At 47.8% G+C, this 11,934-nt stretch overlaps 1 protein-coding gene across 2 annotated transcripts in view; it reads right to left on the bottom strand.

The window, feature by feature from the left end:
* Positions 1-341: 341 nt before the first annotated feature.
* Positions 342-11,934, bottom strand: part of Dpysl2 (dihydropyrimidinase like 2) — a 106,774-nt gene continuing 95,181 nt past the window's right edge. For both annotated transcript variants that reach the window (XM_032917593.1, XM_032917594.1), the window contains exons 10-14: positions 11,788-11,929; positions 10,223-10,393; positions 5,461-5,640; positions 4,519-4,684; positions 342-2,868 (exon numbers count right to left, since the gene is read on the bottom strand). In XM_032917593.1, coding sequence (XP_032773484.1) covers positions 2,777-2,868; positions 4,519-4,684; positions 5,461-5,640; positions 10,223-10,393; positions 11,788-11,929 — 751 coding nt within the window. In that variant the 3' untranslated portion in view covers positions 342-2,776. The remainder of the gene's footprint in view (positions 2,869-4,518; positions 4,685-5,460; positions 5,641-10,222; positions 10,394-11,787; positions 11,930-11,934) is intronic.

Below are 11,934 nucleotides of genomic sequence, written 5' to 3'. Positions count from 1 at the left end.
TCCCAGGGTAAACATGTGAGAAGCAAGCCCATCATCTCCACTGAAACCCAACCTTGCCCCATGTGGTCCCACTCAAACCCTAGGCTCAAATTTGGCTTGGCCCTCCTGGAGGCCTTGCTGGGATGGGGTTTTAAGACACTGATCCTCAGTCTCCATTACCCTCATCCCCCAGGCATGGTGTCTCCTGGGCTGAGACATCATCCCGTAGCCAGGATATCCATAGGAACCATGGGGGTGAGCACTCCTGGGCTGGTCCACAGTCCAAGGCTAACCCAAGCTAGGGCTTCCCCAGGCATCAATTCAGAGGGGAAGCTGACACACCATAGGAATATAGACACACCTCTGAAACAACCACACTCTGCTTTATTGGGTGTTCCGTGGTCATATAACACAGACTTCTTAAGGAATAATAAACACGAGACTTGTATTTTACCATAATTATCTTGCCATTAAGACAGTGGTTACAAAAAATAAAACAAAAATTTGAAAAAGAAAAAAGAAAGAAGTACCTTTCTGGCTACACACATGATCAGCTTTAGCACTGAAAGGTCCCCCCTCGTGGGTCACAATCACAGGTTCAAGGGTTAAAACCGTCTAGCAGTAAATTCTACAATGATGTAGAGCATCAAGTCACTGCAGTCACTCAGTTCTGAGACGCTGTTGCCTTAGGTTAGCATTTACACATGACATTCATTTCACAGACACAGAAAGCAAACCAACAGGTAAACATGCTTACACGGACTGCGGAAATCTTCCGGTTTAAAACTGTTGCGTTTGTCTTGTTTCTTTTTTTTAAGAAAATGCTCGAAAACAACCAAGAGGCCCGCGGCCCCATACAAGAAACATCGGGAGTGAATACTGAAGAGCTGCAAATTTCTCAAAATCCAAACAAACGAACCAAAAAAATAAAAAATAAAATAAAATAAAAACTGTGTTTTCCAATGTTCAAATTTCCTCTCTAAGCGCAGGTAAGAAAAAAAAAAAGAGCAAATATATTAAGTCAACCAATTTTTAAAAGTGCAATTTACCTTTATAACAATGAAAATTAACAACAAACCCAAAATCCCGACCCTTAACCCCAAAGACAAAATGTGTGGACACTCAAAGTATCGCTAATTTTTGATGCTCTGTTTTACACAAGCAGATTGGATTCATAAAAGCCTACAGACCTAACACTGCTTACAGGGACCTGTAAACACATTTGGAAAGGAGTATGACAGACATCAGCAAATACAGAAAGAAGCCAGCTAGTGAAAGCCTGTCACTATGACAGGAAGAGGAAGGGTGATAGATATGAGGTGACATGGTCTCTAAGAGGCGACATGATCTCTAAAGCGGGCCATGCGGTTCCATTTGTATAGTTTTCTTCCCACGACATATTGTTTCCTAAAATAGGGTTGCCCCTCTTGTAAAAAGACTTGAAGTCTAATTATCCCAAAGATTTCTACCTTTGCAAAGCCTTCCCCCATCATGTTAGACCTTTTGAAAAAAAACTGTAAAGAAAAAGAAATGTTCCTCCGACCACCACACTCACACAATGAGAAATCCCAACATTCTAAAATCCCCAAAGACACTTCCTGGTGAAGGCTGGGCAGGGCTCCTCCACAGAGAGACTGGTCCCAGTTTGGTCGTCTCATGTGAGCTTGGGGACTGGGTTTACAGATTTAACTGGAGACTGTTACTCCTACAGTCTAATTCTTCCCCCCATCTCTTTCCACCACAAGTGACTCTATTCTGGGCCCACATGTGACAATATTGGTGACATAATCAGGGCCATCCCTGTGTCTGGCAAGCCTCAAGCTCAGCCACCTCCTAGTGACGGGAATCAGCTAGCACCAATCTTAAACAGACACCAGGATAGCACAAAACTATGGAGTGGGGGGCAAAACTAGGGTCCACTCAGGCTGTGTCTGAGGCCAAATTCAGATGCCTGGCTTTGAGAACAGACAGAAAGCCAGGGAAAAAAGCACATTGTCTCGAAGAAACACAAACCAGGAGACCAACATCTGAATCTCTCCAAGAGTGCAGAAGAAAAAGCCAGAACAGACCGGAGACACAGAAAAATGGTAGAGAACCTTCAAAAGGTCTAATCTGTTGCAAAATCTAGGCCAATGAAGAAAACCAGTCTCTTCTCAACAGCTGACCCGGAAGAGTAAGGGATGGGTGATACAGACACATGGAACCTTTCCAGAGGGGCGGCGGTAGCCTGCCAGCCTCGGAATCAGCTTAATGGTTAAGTAATTGCATCATTAGGATGTCCAGTTCAAGACCCAAGGATTAATATTGAATCAGGCTTTCAATTTAGTATTAAAAAAAAAACAAACAGTCCCACCCCCCCATCCCTCCCCAGTCCCACAAAGAAAACCATTTTTAAAAATTTTTAAAAAGAAAAGAAGGCAGCTCAGGGTAATTCACTAAATCTTCCCCGTGACAGGAAGGTGCTGACTGCACAGCCAAGGATGTGATAAGGGCACCCTTGCTGGGATCTGCATGGTGGCGCATGTCTGCATGTTGGATGCAGCTCAGTGTGGGGTGGGTGGCTGGGCTTGGGTGTGGTGTTCATGACTGTGTAGGGACTTGGGTGAGCGAATTCAGAAACTCCAGGGGAGACTGAGTGCAGGGGGCCCAAGAGGAAGCCCCAGGAACTGGCTGCCCACAGCAACTATCACAGGCTCTCTCAAAAAAAGAAAAAAAAAAAAAATGGAAGGAAGGAAGTCTCAGAATGTCCTCAGGTGTCCCATCCCCCATCCCCACGTGGCCTGCAGGCCTAGGAGCTTTAGCCCAGGCTGGTGATGTTGGCACGGCCACCAGGGGGCGCCACAATGCGCTGGGTGGTGCGGCGGGGAATGTTGTCGTCAATCTGAGCACCTAGAGAAGAGGGAAGAGACAAAAAAAAAGAGTGTGAGGGTCTTCAGAAATAAAATCAGACTCTTGCGGTAAGCCCAGGAACACTCCTGGGGGAAAAGCTGAGCCAAGCACACATATCCCCACCCCTTTCTCCAAACCTCACTAACTAAGGTAAGTTCAAACTACAGGAAGTAGGAGGACCTGCCTGCAGCCTACAGGTCATACTCAGTGCAAGCATTCTCTCCCTGGGCAAGTATAAATTTGATGCAAAGTACTAGTGAATATGGCTTTTCTGACACATGCCTCTCACTCAGGAGGAGTATGGATGGTTCAGGTAAAGAATCCCAGACCTGAAATTCCCAAACCCAGAATGCTCTAAACTCTATAACTATTTTAGGGTTGACAGGATGTGACCAGTGGAAGATTCCACACTTGACCTGATATGACTAACTGTAGTCAAACTTGAGGTACTAAAAATCCTGTATCAAATCCCCTCCAAGACTGTGTCATATGCATATGAAACACAGATGCATGGCATGCTCGCTTTTTAAGATTTTATTTCTATTTTTTTTTTTTTTGGTTCTTTTTTTCGGAGCTGGGGACTGAACCCAGGGCCTTGCGCTTCCTAGGTAAGCGCTCTACCACTGAGCTAAATCCCCAGCCCCTTATTTCTATTTTTAATTATGTGTATCTACGTGTGTGAGTGCAGGGAAGTTATACACATAAGTGCAGTGCCTGCGGAGTCCAGAAGAGGGCGCTAAATCCCCTGGAGCTAGAGTTCCAAGTGGTTGTAAGCTGGCTGACATGGGTGTGGGAACAAACTTGGGTCCCCAACAAGATCGGAGTTCATTCTTAACTGCTGAGCCATCTGTCCCTGCCCACACTCTGTGCTTGGACTTGGGTCTTAGTCACAACATAGGGTTCATTATCTACATATTTTTCCAGTTTTTAAAGAGGCAGACTAGCTTCCAGTCCCAACCATTTCTTTTACATAACGGACTGGCAACCTGTGCTGTCTATGTGAACGATTCGTAGATGATACACATTGTGACCAATCTCACACTTTAGGACAACAGGGCCTGTCTGCCAACCCAAAACACCATGACACGGTCCTCGTTCATCACCAGCACAAATGGTATTTTCTAAAATCCGGCAGATGGGACAAGAAAAGGAAAGTCTGTAATGAACTATGCTGTTCACAGGTCACAAGGCCTTAGATATCTGTCTAAAGCTAAGGAAGTGGAGAGTGGAAAGGACCTGTTATGGGCCAGGAGAAAGAGGGGCAGAACTTTCCAAGACAGAAATCTACTCTTCTCCACTCACTGAGAAGGTGTGGCTGTCACAGCAACTCTACAGGGGGCTCTGCTGTGACACAGAAGGCCTGAGCAAGGTGAGACGGCTGAAACTCCAGGCTCCACACTCATCCACCACAGTTCCTCTTTAGCAATGGGCGTGACAGATCAGGGATTGTCCCTTCAGTCTGAAAGGGGTCACCCACGGGGAGTGTTTCAGCACCACATGGCCCATCAGAAGATGCTGAAACTCCGTTGTCATGTATAGTCTTCCGGTCTCTGCAGTGGCGGAGCCAAAAGCCTCAGAATGGCTCCACAAAGCTTGCTGAACCTACCCAGAACGCCCCCCACCCCCCACCTTACCCCCCCTCAGCCGTACCAGACAAGCTGAAACCAGACTGGTGCAGGTTCCGAACAGGCGGCGCCTGCTGCTTGGCAGGGGATGTCTTAGCTGATGAGGCCGGAGTGACCGTCTTGGGCGTCACAGACACCTCGCATACGGGTCCATCATACAGGCCACGAGGGACCCCCCTCAGCTCAGCCAGCTGAAACACACAATCGTCCCACAGCCTATGTCATGTTCACAGAGGACATCTTCCCTGCACCTTCTCAGTGTGATAGAATGGTAGCCAAGACAGGCCTGTGATGTGTGGGGATAAGCCCCTCCCCGGTATGGATAGGTACAACAGAGACAGATGTGCAACCAGCCCCCAAAGTTCTAGGTCAGAAGCTCTCCCAAGGTGACTCCCCTACAACAAGTTACTCAACTGGTTTCTTTTAACTTTCCCCACTACATCAACATCACCTTTGAACCCTCCAAGAAGCCCCCGGTCGTACTGTAAAAAGGGTCTTGTGTCATTTTCAGAATGAAGTTGTCTTCCCAATAGCACTCCTCTCTTATTTCCCTTAAAGCTCCACCCCCTCTCCACCTCGCAGTTCCTGACCACCAGCCATGCACGGTTCACCCTGCCCTGAACACACTGTACACCACAGATCGTATCCGTCTTCTAGTGTCTTTATCTCCACCCTTTGGCTTGAGAAACTCTTACTCAGCCTTCAAAACCCAACTGACATCTTCCATATCATTGTCCTCCATGACTCGAGGGCAATGCTTCTTTCCTCTGGCTCCTTACCCCACACTCTGCAACAAAGCTCTGATCATCCTTGACTCATCCAGGGGCAGGTTAACCTTCCGGATGAAAATGTCAGGTTTTCCTGATCCTCATGTCCCCCGTCTCAGTATTCTGACTCATGGTGCCTAGTGGACATCTGTGGAGTGGAACTCAACCCGTGACATTTAAAAGTTAGCAAAAGTACTCACCCTGCTCCTTGCCTTGATGCGTTTGTACACAAAGTCAGGGAAGGGCTTCCGGGGAATGTAGCGTCCTGAGCCTTCTGTGACATGCAGCGTGCCGTCCTCCAGGACAATCTTGCCCTGGCTGATGACCACCAGTGGGGAGCCTCGACACTCCATGCCTTCAAAGATGTTGTACTCAAGAGCCTGTGGAGGAGACAAGTCACCTCAGAACAATCCTGGACTGGACTGATGGAGTTTACTGACAAACCCCAGAGAAGAAGAAGGCTGTTCTTGCTGGCCACCCCAGGAACACTTGATTTTTCTGCCTAGAATGTGGACTACCTCACCCACATCTCCAAATCTGAGGGGGAAAACAGCTGAAGAGAATAATTGTGTGTGTGCGTGTGCGTGTGCGTGTGCGCGCGTGTGTGTGTGTGTGTGTGAGAGAGAGAGAGAGAGAGAGAGAGAGAGAGAGAGAGAGAGAGAGAGAGAGAGAGAGAGAGAGAGAGAATGTGTGAATACTTTACAAATATAAAGGTGGGTCTTATGGGGAAGACCTATAAACCCAGGATTCTGGGATCGCAGGTCAAGGCCCTGCCTTTAGCTATATAGTGTGTTCAAGGCCAGTCTGGGTGACTTAGTGGAGTGATTTAGGTCAAAGTAGAATGGAGATGTGCATCTCAGTGGTAGAACTTAGTGGTTGAACCCTTAGAATGCACAGGGCCCTGGATTCATCCACAGTACTATACAAAGAAGGGAAAAGAGGAACATTAATGGGGTGGGGTGGGGTGTCTTCCCATTTGCACCAAGTCTCCCCTGAGCAGACTGAATTCCCAAGGCGTGCCTCTGAACAAGGACCAAACTTAATTGTGAAATGAGGCCATTTTCTCATGGACCTGCCTGGATTTCCAGTCTGTAAGCAGCCTGTGGTTAAACCAAGCCTCCACAACTGGTGGTACGTAAAGACAGTAAGCCGTGACAGGCTTGAGGTTTAGTTTCCTAATCGACCCACCCATGTTTAGGGGCTCATGTCCCTGAGAGTGAAAACAGGCAATTTGGCACACCCTCTCAGGAAACAGGCGGTTTGCCTGCCTGTGCATCTGTCAGTCAGAAGCAACAGAAAAACAAGAGACTTTCTGACACAGAATGCTCCATAAGTCAGAGTAGTGTCCCTAATTCTGACTCAGCTCAGGCTGAATGCCTACGGCTCTTTCCATATGACTGTCTGCAGGCACAAATGGCTACAGCTGGAGGGTAACATGTGGCACAGAGCATGTGCTTCTGGGAAAACTCCGGCCAAGGGAGGGGAAAGAAAAAACCTAGAGCAGGGGTTCTCAACCTGTGGGTCAAGATCCCTTTCAGAAGGGTAACCTGAGACCATCAGAAAACACAGATGTTTCCACTAGGACTCATAACAGCAGCAAAATTACAGCTATGAAGGAGCAACCAAAACAACTTGATGGCTGTGGGAGTCACCACGACATGAGGAATTGTAGCTAAGAGTCCCAGCATTAGGAATGCTGAGAACCACTGCCCTTGAGGTTCTGTGAGAGGGCAGAGCCACACCAACACCCGGGTCACAGGCCATCTCTGCTCGGTGCAGTGGCTGGAGAGGACAGAGAAAGGACGCGGGGCTGAGCAGCATGGAGAAAAGTACCACTGCCTGGGTAGTGCCGTGACTGTTGCCAGAGCGGCTCAGAGCGGCTCAGAGCGGCTCAGAGCGGCACAGAGAATCATGGGATTGCCGTAAACAAAAGTGGAGAGGCGCAGCTGCTAGCAAGTGGCTCCTCACAAGGACCGAAAGACTCTGGGCGCCATCACATCTCCCTTCTGTGTACGAGCACAGTAGCCAGAGGGAGCCAGGTCCTTCAGGGGGTACTCAAGTACCTGGGGTACCTGGGATGCATCACCTCTGAGGTATCCCACAGCCCATTTTCAACTCAAGGCTGTCAAACACGCCCAGGCAGTGGGAATTTAAACCTCAAGGCTGTATGAGTGCTAGCCTTCAGTTCAGAGTCTTGGGGGACCTTCTCCCCATCGCCATCCTTAATGTTGAAGCAGAGGCGTGCTGGGATGGTTCACACGATCTCCCCAAGGTCAGATCTCCATCGCCCTGATCCCATATGAAGAACATGCCAGCTCTGCACTTTTTTTACCCAGTCCCAAACTAGAGACCTCATCTCAGGGGTTGTCCTTCACAACATCTCTCACGATCTCTCACGATCAGTTTTGTCTTGGAGATGGCGAAAGATGGGTGCTGAATAACAGTGGATTGTGTCACTTAAAGCCTGCCTGAGAACTTATGTTTCCTTGGTGCCACCCTCCCCAGACATATGTGACAATGACACAAAAAGAACCTTGGTGAGAGGATCCTGTCTCCTCCGAAATGACCTTGGGAAGGGATGAACATCCTCTAAGATCAAGGTGAACCTACCACTTCCCTATCACTTCCTAAACTAATGATCCATCCCCAAACACAGCCTTGACCTTGGCCCTGTCATGCCGGGCCTGCCATCCATCAATGGAGTGGCCTTAGATACTTCTCTGACATGCCTAACCTATGAAAGGATACCGTCACAAAAGCTCCCAGTCCCCTGTCCACTGCTGGCTGATCCCTTCCCTTTGCATGAGCACTGGCCCCTGGCACCCGAGGTCTTGGATAACACCCGAGCTGGGGCTAGTGGTCTAGGAAGGAGCTGACGGTACGGCTTTTGGAGCCATGTTCCCTCTCCCTTAAAATACAGAGGGAACCAATGCCATGACTCTAAGTCAGTGGTTCTCAACCTTCCTAAGGCTGTGACACTTAATACAGTTCCTCATGTTGCGCTGACCCCCAACTGTAAAATTATTTTTGTTGCCACTTCGTAACTGTAATTTTGCTAGCTGTGAATTGTAGTGTAAGTATCTAATATGTAGGATAGCAGATATACAACCCCTGTGAAAGGGTCATCGGACACGCCCCCAAAGGGGTCTTGATCCATGGGTCGAGAACCTCTGCTCTAAGTGATTTAAAGATGTTCAAAGATGGGATCTCAGACTTCCTGTCAATGGCTGAGGTGGGAGGGCCACACCACCACTAAGCATGGGCATTTTAACTTCACCCACATGAGTTTCCAAAACTTACAGTGCAAACCCTAACGGAGGATTAGCAATATGGAAGTTAGATTTTTCACACTGAAGCCAGAACCTAGAATCTCATTTGTACTTCGCCAAATGGGCAGTGTCACACAGGCATGCTTAATGCCAGCCCCTACAGCAGGGGGAGACAATGAGGTGCCTGGCAGAGCCACACGGGATACTGCCCAGAACAGGGTGACATAAAAATGCCATGCAAGTGGCAACCAGTCCCCGCAAACCCTCACTCCTCCCTGCTCTCTTGCCCGTCTAGGCAGAGAGGTCCCAAAGCCACGTAGCAGCCCAGCCACCTGTGTCTTTGATGAGCCTTGGCATTCCTTTTTATTCCCTCTGGGGAGGGTACTTTCCCCACCCTACCCTATGCATGCATATGCAGTCTGGTGTGGAAGAATGTTGAAAAATTAAGGCTTCTAATTCTGGCTCAACCGCAAGATCACTATGTAACGTTAGACTGGTCACTTAAGCTCTCTGCACCTCTCGGTTATTTATCTTCCTGCTTGAGATAATCACAGCAGACCCTTTAGTAAGAAGGTCCGATGAATAGTGGGATTATGAAATGATAGACGTATGCACAGAAAGGTCAGCCCTGAGGACGCCACTGTGGAGCCCAAGATGGATATACAAGTTAAAGCAGGCTTGGCACTAAGGCTGTGCTGAACCAGCAGGGCAAAACCAGCTATAAAGATGGAGTCCAGCAGTCTCCTCATGAAGTACCCACCATGGAGGCACCCACAGGTACCAAAGAAGCTGGCACTGAGCCCAGCATGCCCCACCCGGAACATCAGAATTTGAGATTGTGAGGAGCTGCTGGTGTCTGACAGCCTTGCTTTAGGCTCACTGAGTCCACAAAATCTCAGAACACCCGAATCCCTGGCTCTCAGTTGGAAACACCAGGATGCTAACAGACTAATGAATACTAACATCCCCCAGCTCTGTGACCAAGAGCTTCCCCAAATTCTATAGTTCCTAAACTGTGACCCACTGCCTGCATTATTTCTTCTATGAAAAGAGAAGCCAATTTCCATTAGAACAAGAAGCATAGCTGTCAATCACTCCTGAGAGAGGACTGACAGGAAGTGACACTGCCCAATGACTGCCTCGGGAGCAGACACTTGGCTGCTCTAGCTAGGTCCCTTGCAGTAAGCACAGGACACAAGGTGCTGCCCAAACCATGACAATAGAGTGGTGCCTGACTTCTAGAAGCTTCTGAACCAGTGGCTCTCAACCTTCTTAATGCTGAGACAACATATTAATGTTGTGGTGACCCCAACCATACAATTATCTTTATTGCTACTTCATAACTGTAGTGTGCTACTGTTATGAATCGTAATTAAGTATCTGATATATGAACCGTGTCAAAGGGTCATTCAACCCACAAAGGTGTCACAATCCAGGGGCTAAAATCCTCTCCTCTAGGAACCTTGAAGGTGTAAGGACAGAGGCTATTGTCTCTGAAACATGGCCAAGAGTCTTAGTCTTGTAGATCTCAATAAAGAAAGTAAAAGGGATATTCTGGCCCTTGGGATGCTGCAAGTTAACAACACATCCTGGGAAACTTTACTCCTGTCCAATTGAGGTCCTTCCTGAATCCCTGGACTGGCCCTGTCTCTTGGTCCCTGCAACACACATGTCTACTCATGGCAAGTCTTACACTGTTGTGCGTCTTGGCAGAGATGGTCTTCACACTGTCAGGGTCCCAGATGACCAAGTCTGCATCAGATCCCACGGAGATACGACCTTTCCGTGGGTAAAGATTGAAGACTTTGGCTGCATTGGTGCTAGTCACAGCCACAAACTGGTTCTCGTCCATCTTCCCAGTGACCTGAGGGGCAAAGCACATATGTATGTATGTACACACACACACACACACACACACACGGAGTTAGAAAGCTGAAGGTAGAACAGTCATAAAGGATCACATGTTGACATGCAATGCACCCTGAGATTTCCCTTCCAACAAAGTTCCCAACATGTCTGGGCTTCTAGTCAATAAGTCTCAGCCCAGCATCCGGCTTTCCAAGGTATTGGCCAATCATTTCCTGAAATCCTTCCATTCTAAACATAAGAGACCAAGGAAATGAGTGTGCACTAAAAAGAAGAAAAAAATTAAATGGCCAAAAAGCATATTAAAAAAAATTCATTCCAATCAGCAACCAAAGAAATTGAGTATCAAATAGCAAAGACAAAATTCACCAACTCAGTAATGTTTTGGGCTTCTACTCCTAAAACCGGCTGAGGAGTGCCATCTACTGTGTCAGATGTTGTAATCTTTGCATTAGGAATGTTAACATGTATTCACAGTCTTTAACACTCCTTTAATCCCAGCACTGGGAAGGCAGAAGCAGGTGGATCTCTGTGAGATCCAGCCTGGTCAACATAGTGAGTTCTAGGACAGCCAGGGAAGTTACACAGATAAACCCTATCTCAGAGGGGGGAAAAAAATCAAGCATTTTACTGAGTGTGGTGGTCCCACCTCTCATCCCAGCACTGAAGAGGCAGAGGAAGGTGGATCTCTGTAAATTGGAGGCCAGCCTAGTCTACATTGCTAGTTTTAGGCCAATCCAGGCCACATAGTGAGACCCTGTCTCAGGTCAGGGGGAAAGGAGATAAAAATAAGTTTCTTATTTCTCCTGTGGATTTAAGAATGAAGCATGATATATCAGGAATTGCTTTGACAGGCTGTGAAGCAGTGTGAGATGCTAATGTCACCTATATGCTGACATGCTGTGCACATGAGTGCTGGCAAAACCTGAAGACATTCCCCATTTGCTATAGCTTGCCTCTGACACAGGGTGATTTGCACTCACACAATGTAAAGAATTCATTAAGAATCAGAAAATCTGTTATTGCCTTTTCAAACTGAGGAGGGGAAAGATTCCAAACCCCCAAGGTCAGTATCTGTCCAAAACAGGTTGAGCAGAAGCCCATGGTGGGTATGAACACCAAACCTAGAAGCCCTCAAATACACTCTCAAGAAAATGGAGTGAGGACTGTTGACTGGGAAGGTCACCAAGGGACTAAAGAGGCTATTTCCTCCTCGATGCAGGACTTGGGTATAATATTTAGAAGGACATCAGCTTTTAGGAATCGTCTTGATTCCTAATACCATCTTCCAAGTTCTAATTTCTAGAATGCTCTCAACTGGCCAACATTAGCCTCACATCCAGAGACAGGGACATGCCTGGGCCAGCCACGAGGAAGGCCATCAGTCCTTACCACAGCTTTATCCCAAATGACAGACATCCGCTCCTCAGTGCCATTGGTGCCCTCTGGAATCAAGGTGAAGTTATCCTTCCCCACAGCCTTCTGGGCAGTGTTGAAGGTACAGTGGGCACTGCCAGTGACCTGGAGGTCTCCACTGGA

This window comes from Rattus rattus, chromosome 12, assembly GCF_011064425.1.
Source record: "Rattus rattus isolate New Zealand chromosome 12, Rrattus_CSIRO_v1, whole genome shotgun sequence".
NCBI lineage: Eukaryota > Metazoa > Chordata > Mammalia > Rodentia > Muridae > Rattus > Rattus rattus.
The sequence above is the reverse complement of the archived record's forward strand: the minus strand, read 5'-3'. Positions and strand labels throughout refer to the sequence as shown.